The 19854-nt window shown below is 40.7% G+C and overlaps 1 protein-coding gene across 2 annotated transcripts; it reads left to right on the top strand.

Annotated features, from left to right (window-relative positions):
- Window positions 1-30: 30 nt before the first annotated feature.
- LOC120575596 (gap junction delta-2 protein-like) lies at window positions 31-19410 on the top strand. 2 transcript variants are annotated; one of them, XM_039826393.1, is made up of 3 exons: window positions 31-1816; window positions 3508-3564; window positions 16927-19410. In XM_039826393.1, exons 1-3 carry the CDS (start codon window positions 1746-1748, stop codon window positions 17786-17788), a joined length of 990 nt encoding a protein of 329 aa, XP_039682327.1. In that variant the 5' UTR covers window positions 31-1745; the 3' UTR covers window positions 17789-19410. The 2 variants fall into 2 exon arrangements, with proteins under 2 accessions (XP_039682327.1, XP_039682328.1); XM_039826394.1 differs by lacking the exon at window positions 3508-3564 and having other exon boundaries at window positions 35-1816.
- The last annotated feature ends 444 nt before the right edge of the window (window positions 19411-19854 follow it).

Genomic DNA, 19854 nt, shown 5'->3' with positions numbered 1-19854 from the left:
TCATCCCCAATACAGTCAGATGGAGAAAGGGAGGAGATAGATAGGCTATGGGGTGGAGCAGAGCCACTATTTCCCTGTAATCCTCCTCCTGGAAGCATGGGGTGGATGTGTGACAGAGAGAGTGAGGAAAGAGAGTACGGGAAACACCGCCGAGCTTCCAGACTGAAACAAAGGATTGCAGTGGAGTCAGTGTAGAAGGCACGGTTAGATCTCAAATCCCTTTTCAACATCAGGCAGGAATAGACACACCAGTACGGTGGGAGGCATTCTTGCAAGCATAAGTAAAGCAGCGATCAGGGTAGCAATCCAAGCACATTTACCAGAAGGAGGCAGGGAGGGAGAGGGAGGAGAGAGAGCAGATCTATTAGAAAAGGAAGAGGGGGGGGGGGTGTTGCATGCTCACAGAGTATGACAGAGATAGAGCGATTCCATGAGCGAGAAAGCGACACAGAGAAAGAGAGGGAGAGCACAAAGCAGAGATGAGGACCAAACGCTGAGATAGAGGTAGTTGGCAAGACTGAGATCTGCACACAAATGTGAGCAAAGGAGGGGAAGGAGGAAGAGAGTGGCGGTTGATGGAGAGCAGGAGGAGGGGGAGAGTGGGATGCAAGATGATGGAGCCCAGAAATAGGCTTCACAGGACAGCTTTTCATCCCCGCTCTCTGCGGCAGACATGACTCTGGGCATTGGACTGTGCAGAAATTAGCCAGGGGGACAACGCAGGACAGCAGGTCTGCAGCACACTGCCTTGGTTCAGCCTCACTGGATGCAGCAAGGCAGCTGATTTATTACTGAGGGGCTGGGTGGCAGCGTGTTTGTGTGTGCGGCTCTGAGTGTGTGTGTGTGTGTGTGAGTGTGTGTGTATGTGTATGCAGGTTTTTATTGGTCCTTGTAGCACTCGGAGCTGTGGGAGCGACCATTCCTCCAGTCTTAAAATGACATTTAGCAGGCAGGAGCTTTGTGTGCTGGTGGGGATCTGCAGTCCTCAGTAGGAAGTGGGTGAGTGGGATTCAAAGCTGTCATCGAGTGCAAGTGTGTGTGTTTACGGTTCTGTTTGCTGTGGTGAGCCAAGGAGGATCAGATATGCAGTGTGTGTGTGTGTGTTTAGGTTAGAGTAGCAAGGGTGCAGCAAAGGCAAAGATCCTACACAATGCAAGGACGAGCGCAGAACAGCACTGATGGCAGGAAGTGCAGGTAGAGTACAAGGAGTGCCCTGGGGGTAGGGTGGAGGACGAAGGCGGGCACAGAGGAGGAAGAGGCAGAGGAGAAAAGAACAACGGGACAGAGAGAGGCAAGTGGAAAAGAGAGGGTGATCATGGTTGTCATACAGTGAGCTATAGCATATGCTGTAGTGCAGAACAGAGTGGTGCGGCAGGGGGAGGACAAGCATCACCGCACAGGGGAGGGGGAGAAGGGAAGAGACTGAGGGAGAGAGGAGGGGGAGTCAATCAGCACAGCACCTCTCCTCCACCAGGAAGAGAAGCACAGCGGGACAGGCCCAGGAGAAGACACTCACTCTCCCACACACAGTCAAAGACGCACTGACGAGCGGCCACGTCAACGTGTAGAGGTCAAAAGGAAGCTGGTGCAGGACGGGGGTTGGGTGTACCCCCGCTGGCCGGCAGGTCCACAAGAGGGCAGGCCGGTCCTGGGAAGAAATAGAAGAAGAAGGAGTCCGCTGGAGAAAGAGGGGTCGGTTTCCCAAGTCCTGTTTCTTCTGACAGCCCTGCCACCTCTCCATCACCATGGGGGAATGGACCATTTTGGAGAGGCTGCTGGAGGCTGCTGTCCAGCAGCACTCTACCATGATTGGAAGGTAAGACACTGATGGAATTTTGTCAAGGTTTTATTTTCTGGTTTTGTATCTACTGGTGACCTGGGGTGTTTTTCTGTAGCTTACAGTGTACGTTTTTCTGTATGTATCAGTTAATGAACCTCCCTCCTCAGGCTTGTCCCAGTGCTCTCCTCTGTTCTACAGTCCCCCACAGTCATCACTGCCTCCCCCGTCCTTTCCTCCTCCCTGCTCTCCTCACCCTTATCCTCCACACCCATCATTAGTGAAGGGATAAACTAATTGCACATAATCAATAGTAGGCTTAACTGGGCATTATGGTTAATTCAGAGAGGTTCCTGTGTTGATACTACCTATTAGTCTAGCTATTGATAGATAATGCTTGATGCTGTTGGCCACAGACCAATAGGACAGAAGGAGGAGAGGGGAGAGGGAGTGAGAGGAGAGCAGAGGTGCGGAAGATGAAAGGATGGTGAGCAAGCAGGTGTGGGAGGTAGAATCAAAGGGGGAGAAAATGGGTCTGAACTCTGAGCGAACTTGAGACAAAAAAACAAGTTCATTTGTTCTTATCAGCAGACTTATTTGCATCATAGTGAAAGTCTGTTCAGACTCTTCTCATATTTTGTGAGAGAATGGTTCGTGGTGGAGGGTTGAACAGATGAGCTTTAAGTTTGATTAGCAGTGGAGACATGCCATGGAGACATGCTGTAAAATCTGTGTGAAAAATGTGCTTCACATCTTCTCTGTGTGATTAAATGAAATTTTCCACCCATTAAGCACAATCCAAATATCACGCTGGGACGCTCATTTGGAAAATTGAGTCAAAGTGGTTTAGCCTGTGAAACCCGACTGTGTAGATTTGTAATTCGAAAAATTGCTTTTTCAGAAAAAAAGACAAAGCCACGAGAGACTATGAATTTGACTCACTGCTGTGCTCATTAACCCAGACCTCAGGTAGTCCGCAACAAGGGCATGGCCTAAACTTCTCTCTGCTCCAGTGGATTTTTGTGTGTGTTGCTCTATGTGCAAGTTAAAAGAGTGAAAATTGGCCTCATGCCTTTATTGACTACACTAAGCACTGTGTGTACAGCACCATAAGGCTATCTTTCAAAATCAGTGACATTATAACTCTATCAGAGCAACAGAGATGATGTGAGCCGCATTATAGCAAAACCTCTGTTGACCAGGGATCTGAAACCATGTGTGATGGAGATTTTCCTTCCAATCAAAACACTACACCAAGTCATTTCAGTGAGTTCTTCCTCTGTGGTTGAAAGTGCCTTAAACAATGAAATCACCTGGTATAGTCCTCAGATGGAATGAAAACCTGCATATAGTACAGCATGTTGACTTGATTTAAAGATGCATTAAGCAATATTCTGTGCCATTAATGATACGACTCCCTCCTGCTTATGGGGGTCACTCACTACGAAGCTCACAGCTTTCAGACATTTTTAGCTCATTGTTTTGGTTTCCGGAGCGACAAATCCAAAACAATGTCGGCTCGTATACGACTGTGGGCAGCCGCTCCCAACTCAGAAGCTAAAACAAGCTAATTGTATGCTAACTGCCCAGCGCGAAATGGCAAAGAGCCGAAGTAACTGGGGAAGAAACTCGAACATTTAGCAAGCCAAAAAGAGACAAATATTTTTCTCACGCGCCGGAAGACCAAACAAGGGCTAAATGCCAGTGAATATTGGAATTACATTCAACAGGTGGCCAGAAAAAGGAGACCAAAGGGATGTCCGTGTTGCTCTGTTTCTGCTGGATTTGTAAGTAGGCAACTGTTTGCTAACATGTTAGCCATAATAACTTCATAAGCTAATTGCTAACTGTTGTGAACTTGTTTTGGAGTCTTTCCGCCCCCTAGTGGTCAAAAATTACTTAATGCAGCTTTAAAATCCAGTCCTGGCAGCTGAATCAGTAATACCCTGTGAGCACAATCTTTGGATGATTCAATGACTGTAAGCCACCTACAGTTTTTCAGAGGCACAGAAGCAACTCTCAATTTGTCTGCTACCTCTTTCAAAAGCCATAATTAACACTCTGATGATGTAATGGCTCCCTCTTGAATGCTTAATTTGAGCTATTTGTTGATCATGCACGTCACTGGTTTAACATACCTAAAATACATTTAGGCAAATGAGCAGTGCTTTTTAGAATAGTCCTTTGTGCACCAGTTTTTGTTCCTCATATGATATACTCTACTAGATTAATTACCCGCTGTGTAAACTTCCAAAATAACATAACATGAGCTAGTGGAATGATATTATGTAAAATAATTCCCTCATACAGTAAGTAGTTTGTGTGATGCCCAGGACACCAGCTATGTGCTACTGTGCTGAATACAGTGAAATGTTCTGTAAATGATCCCTATGTGTTTTGGCTTCCTTCAGACTTTGTTTGTCCTACAAGGCTCTCTAGTTGACCCTAGGGCATTACCTGTAACATTAGCTGCTTTCCAATGAGGTTCCCTTTTTCTACTCTGCTTGTCTATGCTATGCAAGTCAAGACACATTGTCTCCGGAATCACTTTGTACAGTATTTTGTGAGTATTTTAGGCTAGAGATCCCTAAATTTGTTTTTACCCTTGCGCAACCCAGCAGTGGAGCAGTTTTTATTGTTGTCCCTGTTAGCTAGCTTGTTTGCAGGATATCTCAAAAAATGTATTGGAGAATTCTTATACAGTTTGGTGGACAGAAAGACATCGGGTTAGGGTGTAGCAGTTTATTATTAGGTGGTGGTCTGGATCTTGGCTTTTTACCTATAGACACATTTTCAGACATGACACATTCTTAGACAATAAAAATAACACAAAAACAACTAAAGATAAAGACTTGATTCCTAATCCAAAGCATGTGTCTGCATGGTCAGGAAATCAATTACACTTAACATTTAAATGATCAGAATGATGTTTTTGGATGTACCAGCAAGTTGGAGAATTGTTCACCACTGGCACCATTTTGTGCTGTAAAGATGCCTCCTAGATTGTTAATGAGCAACTCCACACAAAATCATGTATGGAGTCAAATTGTTGCACTGACCTCTATGGGTTGAAAGGTTCAAGTCTGTTGCACCACTGACCACACCCAACAACCCAGTTGGGTGTGGTCAGGTGTGGTCTGTTGCACTTGTGAACACAACCAACTATGATGTAGTGTTGCACTTTTGTGCATTGTGAAGTCCTGCACTTCACAGGGTGTGGCCGGAGCATGCAGCAACCACTAGATGGCATCACATGTAGGATGTTCAGCCTGTGTGTAGTTTTTTTTGAAAGAGTTTGCATGTGTGCGCTTGCAGTTCAAAGGATGCTGTTCCAAAGAACAGAACAGTGATGTCTCCCTATGGCTGAAAAGTCTCCCCTGCATCAAAACTTTGGAACATGGTTGCATGTCAGTCATCTCTTTGAGTGCCAACCCTCTATATATCTCAATATAGTTCTTCCATGAGACACTGTTAGATAGCATTGTCGGATGTCTAGACTGTCTAATCCAGCTACAATTAAGCTGTTTCTTAATTGTAGGTTTTAAGCTAACCTATGCCCTGGCATAGGATAGACAATTAAACTAGGAATACATAACAGTGTTAAAAATAGAAATGGACCATCTCTACGCAGTGGCATAGGTTATCTTAATTATGGTCTTTGAAAGAGACAGACAAATTGAGAGTTGCTTCTGTGCCTCTGACTAACCACAGGTGGCTTGCATATTATGACTCATTCAAAGCTTAATGTGTATGTATTGTGTATTGTGATTGTTTTAATAAGCCTGACTTCTAACTGGACAATGTACAGCGTGTGCATGGATAACCAATGACTGTTATCATGATAACACAGTAGAAGACATCATTGTCAAGGCTGCATTAACCTCATTCTCTAGCCCAAACCCCAGTGACTGTATACTCACAGTTATAATGACTCTTGGACTTTCAGGATTAGATAACTGGCAGTTCAGTATGGCCTGTAAAGGGTCTGAAATTATCTCACTCAGTATGTTAATTAAATAAATAAATTAAGTGTCTGTTCTTGATGGGCAGAGGTAACATGCTAACTGGTGAGGACACAACCAGTGCTATAAATATACAGTAGTTGGTGGATATAATAAAAATACAGGGTTTTTGGGCTTATTTGATCAGAATTTGTAGTGGAACATACTCATACTTGTTACAAATATTCCTACAAATATTTCTTTCTAGAGACTGTTTTGACTGACTTTCAAAGCAAAATGTTGCTACGCAACAACTACAGATGATCATGTTTTCTATTGACTTCAACATACCTGATTTTTGTCATCCAAATTAATAAATTGCTTTTCTGTTGATATGCTGATGATATACTGGTAATATATATAACACCAGCAGCCTTGATAATGTTTGCAGTTGTCTTATTTTTCATAATGATTAATTTACACTTAGAATAGGTTTGCAACCAATATTAAACTGACAGAGATTTGTTGGTAGGTCTGGTGTAGCACTTTCCAACAGAATCATGTACAAATAGCCAAGTCTTGTTTCTACAATTAAACATATTATTAATTTACTTTTCCTTTCATGCTCTTTATTTTTGTTGCTTATGAGACTCATATTTAAAAACCTTGACAATATATATTCTCATGCACACAAAACATGTTTAATCCAGCAGGACAAACAACTGCTTGTGTAATTTGCCAGTCTGCCAAAAACAGAGATTTGGCTACACAACACTGCAAACAATTGAATGTTGAGGGCATTTGTCTAGCATCTAGGGCCATCCCATCATGTGTATTTGCTGGGCCAGGCCAGGTAGACTCGCATTTTTTTACGTGTGAGATATTGCTGTTATTTTCTTTAAAATAAGTTCTATACATTTTCATTTAACTTCTCGGACTGCCCTAAATATTCTATATAAAAATCAAGGGCAATAAAATGTATCATACACATACTGTATGTTATATTAAAACATGACATACTACATCTTTGGTGCTCAGGTGTTTTGCAGGACACAGGTGTGCTTGTATGTGTGTTCTACCGTGAGAGGATGAAGCCTTTGGGTTTGAGATATACACCTTGCAGGTAGGAAGGAAAAAAGAAAGGAAGGAAGTGTGTTGATGCATCTTTCCTTACACTGCAATGCTGTAGTGAGGTCAGTGCCAAAGACAAGCAGAGCGAGAAAAAAAAGAGGCAGAGATAATGGAGGACTAGAGTGATCTAAGGGAGATAAAATAATAAAGACTGCTGGATGGAAGAATAGAGAGGAGAGAATGTGAACAAAAAGGGTGGGGGGGGGGGGAGAAAGGAAGGAAGGAAGGAAGATAAGTTTTGTTTAGTGCTGAGAATCTGTGTCAGAGCTCATTCCTCTGAAGCTGCTGACTGACCCCACTACTTAGGAAACAGTCTGCACACAAACTCGATATGTGTCCTCTGTATTGATGGACACTTCTAAAAATACACAAGACCTCTGTGTTTTTTTTATTTTACATTCATCTGAATGTAATGCTCAAACTGTAACTCTCATAAAAGGTGAGGATGATGCCATCTTGAGAGAAATTACATGCAATATTCACCATCTATGCAAACACAGCAGAGCAGGTTTGGCTGAATAAACAACTCCTTTAATAAGCAGAAGTTCTCTGTTGTTGAAGCTGAAATGAACTCATCATTGATTTTGCATTACATTTTATACATTGCATTTCAATCACAATAATAGATATGTTAGAAAATAGAACTTTGTTCATATTAAATTTATTTATTCTATGAAAAAAATCTATATCCATTTACTTTGTATTTGTTTTTTCCTGTGTAACATAGATATATCTATTATTTAACATCTATCACGCCCCACTTTAGCATTATAAGTACTTCATAAAATCTTAATAAATGTTATGTGACTCTTGTTGCAAGTTGCAACTGATGTCAAGTCATTCATTAAAAATGTATGCAGATTTGTCCAGCCTTTTAATATAATGGACAGAGTGGTTCTCTGTTTATATGGCAAAACAACAGCACTTGAATGGACAGTCCTGAAAGGTTTGATGAAACCAAAATATCTACATCCTTGTTTGTTGGCTCTAAAAGCAAAATACAGATGAGTTTTTTTACAGAACATTGGGGACTATGAGTGTTTTTTGTGTTCTCTCTCTCGACTTTGCCTAAATAGGTCAGGATATCGACAAGAAGGAGATACCCTACTTTGAGAAGGGCACCCTACTTCTCTCAATATAATTTAAGATGTAGGAATGCTCTGCTTTAATTGAGGGCATCATCCTGTCTACTAGTGAACCAAAATGTATTTCAAGTATCATTAATAATAAGCTTCCTGGATAAAAATCTATAGCGTCTGAAAAGATTGTATTGCAAAGCAAAACAGTGTAAGCAATATTTCAGCGTTTGACAGGATTAGTAATCCATCATGTTCTGGTGAGGAGCGGGACTGTCTTTTAAATGAAACCATTTTTCTGCACATCTAGAGTTGTCATTAGCTTATTTGTGTAGCAATCCCTGATGTTGAATGTTATTGATTATACTGTTCGACAGGGGGATTTCGCCAGTAAAGCTGAGCTCAGCTTTCATTCGGCGTAGGCTATTATTCATTCTAGCAACACATTGATGGTGTGTGTGTAAGCTTCACCGGGCGTGTAATGTTTCCCTATACATGGCCTAAATGTTCTTTATTTCAATGATTTCCTAACATATTTGAATTCCTTAGTTACTTAGGTTAGAACAAGATTTATTAACCTTTTAATGGCCGGTGGCCCCATTGTCAACTCTCATAAAAGTACAGTACTATTTTTTTCGGGGTATAATTTCAAGATCATAAAGGCAGCTACAAGTAGACTGTAAAGCGGTATGATATTAAACCTCTGTATTGTGCAGTTAAGATGTATCCAGCAAATATGAATATATCAGTCTTAGAAATCTACAATTATATTAAAGTTAAACTTACTGGATAGTTAAGATAGACAATTTTTTTGAAGATCTGTGGTTTTGTTGTATTTTGTATTCCAAATAAAAACGCATTTTAAATTACCATAGCAGTTCATTAATGTTTATAGTACATTTTTTACAGTGAGTTATCTTCAAAATGATAGTACGCGACTAAAGTATTACATGAGGGAATTGCAGTGTCTGGTACATGAGCCATATTTTCTTTATGTGGTTAGTGTGCTTCTGATTTTCAGAGTAGATTGCTGATGAAAATGTATGCTGCGTACCAAAGTTAAAATCAGGATGGGTGGCAAATCAAATTAAAAGTATGATGGAATCAAAAGTATCAAACTCAATTAATGGTGCAACACAGAAATTTGCAGCCAAGAAGAAAGTTCTAGCAACAATTATCAGTGACAGCCAGGTAGCATCACATTGCCAGAAATATGAATAATCTGCTATAAAGTTGGCAGAGTTGGTGGCCATGAGACTTTTTCAACTTTCTTTTTAGGTCAGAACTTGATGTTTTTGCAGCAACAACACAGTTCACCTTACATCTGATGACAGCTACTGTGGGTTATGTTGTTAAAATAGTTCACTTTAAAGCTGCACAAATCAACATATTTATATTAGCGATAAATAAATAAAAAACTATGTGTAATGTGAAAGGGGTCGCTCATAGTGACCAAACCACAGAGAATTATCACCCGACTCTGCAGCTCCCGTCAGCTCTGCAGAGCGCTTTAGCAACTTTCAGCTCATTGTTTAGGTTTCAACCTTGTTTCCAACTGCAGTCGGCTGCTCTGTACACTTCAACAGCAATGAAATGAAAACACCTGAAATGTGATATTGTGGTTGCCATGGTTAACTCTGCAGCAAATGTATATTTCATCAATTGTTCACATTAATTACTTTTTATTATTATCAGTAGACACAGTGTAGTGTAACATCAACTATGACGATATCAGCGGTATCAATATAACAATATAAGCTATCGATAGAAATAGATTTTGTGAGAAACTTTGTGTAGAACAAAAACAATTATAAACATTTCCTGTTCACGCTAGGTCATTTCTTTCTACATCCTTGAATCCTACATCTTTGCATCTTGTATTTTCACAAGCTGGCTAAGTGGGGTAATGCCTAGTCAGCTGAGTTACTGAATATTATGACTGAGGAGGTTAAGCCATGTCAGTCCCATGTGCTTCTGGTTAACTGCCAGCTATTTTAGTACATTAAGAAACATGACAAAAATGCACAAGGAGCCTGAGACCCTTATTTCCTTTATAATCAGAGTGCAGTTTTTCATCACATTCACTCAACACACAATATTAACCACTCTTAATAGTCTATATCACATGACTTGATAAAACATGACAACAACTCCAGCAGTCATTATAAATTAACTGTAAGGTTAGCCATGCAATTCCAGTTAACCACAACTGAAAGAAAGACAAAGATTGATAAAATAACTTAGTATGTTAACTTACACATTTCAACAGAACAGAAATTTAATTTGGGATGCATCTTGTATTCAGCTAAATTACATGTAATGTTGTATTTACATCATCTACTGATTGGTTCAGATGTACTATATGATTCTTATACAGGGTTTGCAGCCCACTTGCCAAGGAGCTTAGAAACATATATAATTTCCCACAATTTCCCTCATTTACTTGCATCATTATAGGCTGACGTAACATACATTCAGCCAAATCTGTGTTCAGATTGGTTAGTTGTCACTGTGAGATGATCACAATTTTTCACAACAAAGGGGAAAAACGTTAAAGGCATCAGGGAAAATTGGCCCTTAAACCCCCACAAAAATGATGCACCTTGAACATCTGGGTCCACTTTTTTTGTTGTGTCTAATCTTTTCTAACATATTACTTGCCAAACATTCTGTAAACACAACGTAGGATTTTGAATACAGCTCCAATTACCTACAGAAACTGTATGAACAGGAAGAATTAGGTTTTTGTTGTCAGTTCCTCAGAATCAAAGAGAAAGGGATTTTCTCTCTCACTAACTATCATATATATGAGTCATTGCAGGGCTAGCAGAGATTTGGCTGATACGTGTCTTCAGTTGTACAGAATGCAATGCAGCCACAGAGGCGATTTACTACACCAAAAAAAAACAAGGTGGTTGCAATAAGTCTAGTCCTGTTGAAAGGGGAAATACATTTTACTGAGCTTAATTTTCCTTTAAGGCCTGCATGCAGAGTACGTTACTTCTGCAAACTAAAATGGGTTACAGACATAAAATGAGTGGGCTGGGTGTAAATAACACTAATCTGCACTGTGTCCCGCTGGATTTAAACCCATCTTCTGCTTTTATTTTTATATTTGTGTTGATCATGTACCTCTGTCATTGCTCCAAATACTGAATGGAATACTGTATTCTAAAATCACATATTGATGCAATCAGCAAAATATGCTGGTTAGGAATATGCTGATATCATTAATTTGAAGGTTTTCAAGTTATTTTAGAGATAATTGCTTTTGCATAATGTTTGCATGCCTTGCCTAGAATTGAGATGAATGCCAGAAAAAGACAAATGGGATGGAGGAAGGCTGCATCTGGTATACACTGACATCATCACCACGCATGGTTAGGCTGTGCAGTGAGTTAATAAAAAAGTTGTGTGTAGAATTTCTTCAAACACAATATCCTCCAGCTTTAGGCAATGGTTGTGTTACTTGTTTGTTTCAACCAAAAGTCTATCTTTAGAAAAAAAGATTTTAGCATAGGTTATTACTGATATTTTAATTGTAAATTGTAAGTAAGGTATTATCATAACTCTAAACCTGTTCATGTCTATTTCAGCCTAGGTATAATTTTTGTTAGTCAGTTACCTGTAGTGTCTCCCCCAATTAACTTTCCTCCTTTATTCCTGAAAAACAGCTGGAAGTCATTTCCTTCAGAGTTGTTGTATGAGCAAGAGCAAGTGAGATAATTACATTTCTGCACATGTTGTGGCACAAAGGAAATTCACAGTTTGAAAAGGCCTCTATGTTGTGTAAAATCCCCAACTTTGAAGAATCCTATTTTAAAAAAAACATTAATCTTTTATACTCTTAGTAAAATACTCCTGAAGTGTTTAAAGAGGCCAGAAGTAAGTAAACCACCACACAAGCTTAGCTTTCTATGAATGTATTCGTCACGCCGACTCTTAGTGGCACCTCAGGCGGTCACACAAGTCTGCCTCATACGTGGGCAAGACCGAAAACTATTAAAACAGTTTGAGAGAGGAACAGTGGATGAGGGGCGGGAGGAAAGAAATGTCTGCACTCTGATAATTAAGCTACCTAATTTCTATGCCTGGTAAGGTCTTTATTCATTATGTTCTGCCATCAGCAATCAGTGGAGCTTATTATTGAGAGCATGTGGGTGGGAAGAATATTTTTACTCTACATATAATAGTGCACTTAGCCTTTAGAGGACTGTCAGAGAGCCAGTATACCTAAATGTGCAGATATACTTTTTATGTTTGTTGACTCATATACAGTAACGGGTAATTTATATTCACAATGTGTATACGTATGTGCGTGTGAGAGTAAAGTGTGTGCGTGTTTCCCAATGCATCTGTTGTGCTAGAGGCAATTGTTGTCCCTGGAGGCTGGCGACAGCAGCTGCTGTATGAATGAATGTATGTGTGTGTTTGTGTGTGTGTATGTGTGTGTGCGTGTGTGTGTGTGTGTGCGTGTGTGTGTGTGTGTGTGTGTGTGTGTGTGTGTGTGTGTGTGTGTGAAAGCCTCTGGGAAAGACACAGCCTGCATGTCCAGCCGACACACCAGCTGAAGAGCAGCTACCATTACACTATACACACAATCTTACAGGTCAATCAGCTGCCTACAGATCAGTTTGTAGAGTTATGCAGCAGCCAAGTATCACGTCCTTATCTTTACTCCCTCCTCTTGTCGCACCTCTCGACATCAACGTTAGCTTGTCTTTGAGTGCTGTTGATCTTTACACTTTATGAAAATAACAGCTGTCAGTGATGCAGTACAAGGAAATTGTAAAACAAATATATAGAAACTTACACATGTGAGCCCAATTCAGGTATACGGACTAGATTCACTTTCTTCCAAATCTTATTAAATCTCTGGCACAGTGTGAAGGATTCAGAAAGTCTCAGAAAATGTAGTGATTAGTCTAAAGGGAGGTCCTCCGGAGTGTGGGTGGCTAAATGAGGTGATGGCTGATGTGGGAGATAATTTAATGGCCATTTATGGAACTTTCGGTTAAAGGAACCATGTTATGCATTGTAGTGACTGCATCTTTTTCACGTTTTATTTTTTGAACCGACTCAGCCAGTGGCTTTATTTTAGTATGCTGCCCTGAGGTTTGAGATACTAAACATTAAAAAATCCTTTTCATCATTTATGGTGGATATTGAATATTCTGCAGATTCAGGCTGTCCTGTCCCAATCTGCGCTAACGTACAGTATTGGCTCGTTATTCTGCAGGACTTAAAACACTGATGTTTGCAGATAACCTTCGTCCACTGCTTTCTGCTAATGCAGCAATCTGCCCGGTGCTGATTATCCTGTTATCCAGCAGTAGAGTACACACACACACACACATACACTCAATACTTGCAATGTCTTGAAATTTTTTTAACGACATAAATCTGCACAACAAACAAACTATAGACGGAATATCTGCAGTACAGTACTTAAGAAAAGTTTTGCTATCTGAGGAAAGTCCATAAGTGTGTCTGAAAATTCTTACTGTTGAGGTGAGCAAAGCTGCAGTGGTCACCTGTAAATAGAAACAACATGAACATTAAGGGGAAAGCCCACCAACATGAACAGCTTGTTTGTTCTTGTGTTTTTAATCCACACTGTCACATTATTTACACAAATTAGGAAAGAGCATTGGGAATTACATATTTATAATTAATTTACACAGGGTGCCCGTTGTCTATGCAAATGAGGTAAAGCATCACCACCAAATTCTCCACTGGTATTTGTCTATGTTTGAGGTCAACTTCATGGCAATAAACATGGCCCTTTTGGACTTAACAAGTTGATGAGGATGCATAATTTCTTTTGGTTTATGTTAAATTTAGCAATGTTATTTATATATCATGTCGAAACAAGCAGAAAACCAGTTGAAAGCGCTGATGTGGGGCTTTCACACTGTGTCTCATGAATTATTAAAGCTTGGAATTAGTAATATTTTCAGTGATTTACAGGCATATGTACATAGACTTTAAATGATAAATGAGTTGGGATTAAATCGGTTCATATGTAAATATGCTTTATAGTTTTATTTCTTATGTTTTTCAGTTGTATTTGTGCCTATAAATAGTGAAACTATATTTTTAGAACCTTGAACTGTGTCATTTTTCTGGTATTTTGGATTCCTGGCAGCTTTATACTTTGTCAAAGAAATGATAAGACCGACTTTTGGCCGAGTATGTGCTGAAAAAAGGAGATTGTGCATGTGGGGTAGAGACAGTTTAAAAGGTATAAAGGTAAAATAATGCATAGAAAGCGGGCAAAAATGAACCAAAATGAACTCCTGAGGGTGCAGGCTGCCACTAAAGCAAGCCTCAGATACAGTTTAGTCTTGTGTGTGTATATAAGGATAGGAGATAGACAGGAGTGTCTACTGGTCTGCACAGAACATAAAGAAGAGCATGTTTCCAGTTGATTGCAAACTGCTTACACAGAGGTGTTAATTTTAATGTATTTTAATCTGCAGAGATTTGATCACAACAGCTGTAAATAATAAAATTCAAACTATCTGGTAGGTCTGAATGATCAAAAGTATTTGAGAGAAAGAGGATCATTGTAGTGGACACTTTTACCTTGAAACCCCTGTCCGGTCTGTGAGCTTGTGTCACTACACAGAGCTGTGGATAGCAGGAAGACTTGGTGACATTTAGTTAATGTTATTATGATGTAGTCATTATGACTGGCGAGAGAAGAAGCAGACCTTGAATAGTGAAACAGACAGTGAATGCAGATGTGCTGTAAGCTGCTTTCTATCCTGTAATATCATTTTAAATCAGCATCCAGAGCCACAGATTCTCACACTGACACTCAGTATGAACTAGTTTCGTGTTTCCCATATTATCTAAACAAATATTTGCATATAAATGAGCAGTGTTGATCGAAGATTTCTGTCTCATTGCGCAGTATGCGTCAAATGACTCCTTGTGGTGCAGAGAAAAATCAATATCAGCCCTTTGGTCAGATCCACCCTGCTGTCAAACCACCAGTGAAGGCAGATACATCTGGCACACAAGGATCAGAGAGTGACCGAATGAAAATAACGTACACAACCCGCATCTAACTTCTGGAAGACCAAAGGTGCAGAGAAGCTTTATTCTGTTATATTTCCCAACATACTGAAAGTCAGCGTAGCGTGTATGCTCACAGCTGCTCCGAGCACTGACGACCGGACATGTTTGCCATTTTGCACAAGTCATACACATGGCTGACTCTCCCTTTTTTTTCTCTGTGTCCTTGTGTGTGTCTTGCTGCTGACACAAAAAAACAAAACAGGCATGCTCTTGCAGGTGGAGTAGAAACAATCCTACTGCGGCGCTATTTCAAGTCTTTTTCACGCTAACATGTGTTCCACTGCTATACCTCTTACCCTTTCACGAGCTCTCTTCAGTTGCCTCATTGAAAGACATTTATTTTTTCACATCCCAAGGAAAAAAATTAACTTTTCAGATCACTACTTGTTTTATTGCTGTGATAACTGGCCATGGAAAGCGAGTGTGTGCATGTTTGAGGCCTAATTAAATGCTACACTACGGAGTCTCATTTGACATAACAACAGACAGAACAAAGACCAACTGCATTTTAAAATGCACAGGAATTGTATAATGTTACATCACCTGAATTAAAGGCTATTGTCATATAGCTGCCATTTACCCCAGTTCTTCTAACCCACCTGGGGCCACCATCTATGTCTGTCCCTCCAGTTGCCTCGGGTGGCCCTCCTGTGCTTGGAAACAAGTGTGTTCTAAGTAATTGGCTCCTCCACGCAGGGAGCATGCACATCCACTGCATTGTGGCATAAATACCAGGGAGCCCCATGATGTGCAGGCTTTCCTCGCTCATTAGAAAGAGCTGACAGTGCAGCCCTAAAGCCCCAGTCCTCCTCCGCAGTGCTCATGCTGGATCGACACCAGAAGATAACAGTACAGCACACCAGTCTCTCAGAGGGCATAAAAAGCAGCTGCACTGCTCCCTAGATCCTCCAGACCCTGGACACATCTCTCTCTAACTGCAGCAATGCACTAATGAGGCTCAATGGGAAGTCCCCCCAGTTTTTATTGGATGCCATATATGCATATATGGTTCAGCAATATTCAGCACTCACACTATGACTCTATTTTGACACATTGGTTGACCCACCCATAATATGGTGCCAGTGAAAAGAGGTCAAAAGGTATTTTAAATAATTGTTACATCAGTTTAATATTTCTTAAATAGCTTTGCAACAATGATAATATTCATGACAGAACACGATGAGGCAGGAATGAATATTATCGGAAATTATGTTAGGAAAAATACAATGGATTTTACAACACTAATCCTTAAATCAATGGATTGGGGAATGGCAATCACTGTTTACGCATGTACAGTATGTGCAGTCAAACACACACACGCACGCATGCACGTACACACATTACACACACACACACACACACACACACACACACACACACACACACACACACACACACACACACACACACTGATGTCCATGTTAGTGTTTAGCTGTTTCAGTTTAGCAGCGAAGATGCTGAAATCACCTTTATCTTCTGACCACCCCTCGTGTTTTAGTCTTTTATGAGTAGTGAGCTCATGTGTGCATGCTATCTAGAGTGCAGCTCTACCATCCTACGGTGTTGTTTGTCACAGCAGCTGAGTGATAACACGTGCAAACACACATACATTCATGCATGAACATACCCATGCACACACAGGCACATAGATAGGTCCTGCAACTTACCTGAAATCGTTTATTTCTGTTGCTCTGAAATGGTTTTAGGGTACACGGTGAACATGAACAAAGCAGCATCCAATCAACAGCTAGATTATGTCGAACCAAGACTTCAATCAATCAATTTTAAATTGTCAGAATCATACCCAGATATTTCTTGAATCTCTGTGCATTTGTTCCTCACTAACTGACATTGCCTGTCTCCCTTTCGCCCCCTCTCCTTCCTGCCCTTTCCTTCTCCTTCTGTCTCTCTGCAGGATCCTGCTGACAGTGGTGGTGATTTTCCGTATCCTGATAGTAGGCATTGTGGGGGAGAAGGTGTACGAGGATGAGCAAATCATGTTCATCTGTAACACCATGCAGCCCGGCTGCAACCAGGCTTGTTATGACAAGGCCTTCCCCATCTCGCACATCCGCTACTGGGTCTTTCAGATCATCTTGGTGTGCACGCCCAGCCTGTGCTTCATCACATATTCCGTCCACCAGTCTGCCAAAGCACGTGACCGAAGCTACTCTCTCCTGCATCCTTACATGGATCACCATGGTCACGGTCACCACGGCCGCCATCATGACCATCACTCTCGCAAGCTACACTCTCGCAACATCAACGGCATCCTGGTGCACCCCGACAGCAGTAAGGAGGATCATGACTGCCTGGAGGTCAAGGAGATCCCCAACGGACCCCGAGGTTTCCCTCAACACAAGAGTGCCAAAGTGCGACGGCAGGAAGGCATCTCCCGTTTCTATGTCATCCAGGTGGTGTTCCGCAACGCGCTGGAGATCGGCTTCCTGGCCGGCCAGTACTTCCTGTACGGCTTTAACGTGCCAGGGATGTTTGAGTGTGATCGCTACCCGTGCGTAAAGGAGGTGGAGTGTTACGTGTCTCGTCCCACAGAAAAGACCGTGTTTCTGGTCTTTATGTTTGCAGTAAGCGGCGTATGTGTGCTGCTCAACCTGGCTGAGCTAAACCACCTTGGCTGGAGGAAGATAAAGACGGCCATGCAAGGGGTGCAGGCCCGAAGGAAGTCCATCTGTGAAGTGCGCAAGAAGGATGTTTCACACCTGTCCCAGACCCCAAACCTGGGCAGGACCCAGTCTAGTGAGTCAGCCTACGTCTGACAGAGGCTTCTCTGCCTGGGGGCTCAAGGACCTCTCACATTTTGGAGAAGAGCTTTTCCCTGGCCCAAGACCCCCGATCATTAGGGCACAAAACTTTATTAAAGTATTATTATTCAGGAGCACAGACGGACTCAGACAGACTGTGTAGTCACGAGGAAGCATCAGTTCACAAAGTCTTTGACGCTTCAGGAGGGAAGAATCACTTTCTTAAAAACGCAACTGTCTTGCTTTAACAAAGCTTACACCTAAAACTTACATGATGGAGAGTTCTGCTCTGCCTAGGTGACACTAGGTGCCTTCAAAGAACCCAACAGATTTAACTGAGCAATTACTAACAATATTAAAATACTGTAAAGATAGTCTGAGGTTGAATTATCTGAAGTTCTTGATTATTTGCCTTTGCTGTAGGTCAGAAATAATCCCCTCATCTTCCAATTATATGTGCATATGCAAGAGCTTAAGCGTGTGCATGCATACGCATGTGTGGGGAAAAAAAGATAATGTCTGACATAAGTCAGAAAATTGAATGCTAAGCTAATTTGAGCTACTTAGAGAAAGATAATGTTATTTTGCATTGTCCGTGACCTTCGAGTAAAGTCACTCGGCGGACAAACAAGCACCTTTTTTTAACACGTTCTGCGAAACGAAAACAAAAAACCAACGGCATTAAAACTATCAGCAGACACTGGACCACTGTATTTCTTGTGAGTGTACCAGGCTTTTTTCTTAAAAAATTGTCACTCTTCTTCATATTCTTTGTTTCATTAGGTGCCAATCAGACAGCAGACTGACATTGCCTGGGAGCTTTTGTTCAAAGTGAGACACATGGTGCACTGAAGATGAGTTAGATTTACTTTCCAACACTGTGTCACACACCACAATGCTCCCAATGCCTGCAAGGCATGCTGTATACTCTCAGAACCCACTGAAAACAGTCGGGGAAAGTATGCCAGTGTTTCCACTTTGGCTCTTAAAGTGTGATCGCTGTCTAAGGGGATGAATGGAGTTATATAAAGATTTTTTCAGTTAAACAGGAAAAAGTATTGTAGTCACAAATATTTTAACGTGTAACCTCAAGCTTTTTTTCACAAGCAGATTTGGTGCCATATTTCAAAGTTACTGTACATAGATGAAATGTAATAATTACACTTAGCCTTTTCCCTGTGCGGTGTAGATGGGCTTCACTTGGATGGGGAAACAGGGGTTAGGGTGGTAATGAAGATTAATCATAGATTGCCAGCTTTAACAATATGTATTATTAATGTGCCCTTTGTTAAGCCTTCACCCTCTAATGGAGAATATATGTTCCGAAAAGTCCCCCCCCCCCTCCCCCCCCCTCCCTCCCTTATGGACTTTGAAAAAGGCATGTTACTGAAGCATTTATAGAATGGATAGATTATGACATGTAACTTAAAAAGAGACTGTTTTATTTATTTGCATCCTGCTCCTGTGAAATGTAATACTCAGCATGCATGAAGATGAAAAATATAAAGAGATATTAACATAGAATCCCATTGAGGGAATATTGAAAGTGAATAACTGAAAGGCTCCAGAACTGCAGCAATAATAATATAATATAGTATGTGAAAAAATATGTGAATAAATTATTATGCAAACAGAGATTTGGGCTGTGCTGTGTTTAACAAACAAGTGGGAATTACTGTGTAATGCTGCCAGTTTACTTTTATAAGGATGTTGTGAGTGTTAAATGACTGTATCACAGTGACACATGCTAAGGACATCTTACCACTACTGCCACGACACTAATACCACAGTGTGAATATTTCAAGGAAAAGTCATGCATTCAAGTCGCTTCTTAAGTAAAAGTACAGAAGTATTATCAGCAAAATGTTGTGAAAAGTGAAAGTACTCAGAAGAAACTCCTCTGTGAGTGTTATAGTATGTTTTATTATATTATTATATTGGATTTGTTAATACTGATGCATTAAAGTGTAAGTAGCCTTTTACTGCTTTAACTGTTAGGTGTAGATCTAATTCCATCAACTTTACATACAATTGGGTAGTAACAGCCATAAAAATGCATCACATTTTATAATTCATCATAT

Source organism: Perca fluviatilis, chromosome 16 (assembly GCF_010015445.1).
Source record: "Perca fluviatilis chromosome 16, GENO_Pfluv_1.0, whole genome shotgun sequence".
Taxonomy (NCBI): Eukaryota; Metazoa; Chordata; class Actinopteri; order Perciformes; family Percidae; genus Perca; species Perca fluviatilis.
Note: the sequence above shows the minus strand (reverse complement) of the source record. Positions and strands in the feature narration are given on the sequence as shown.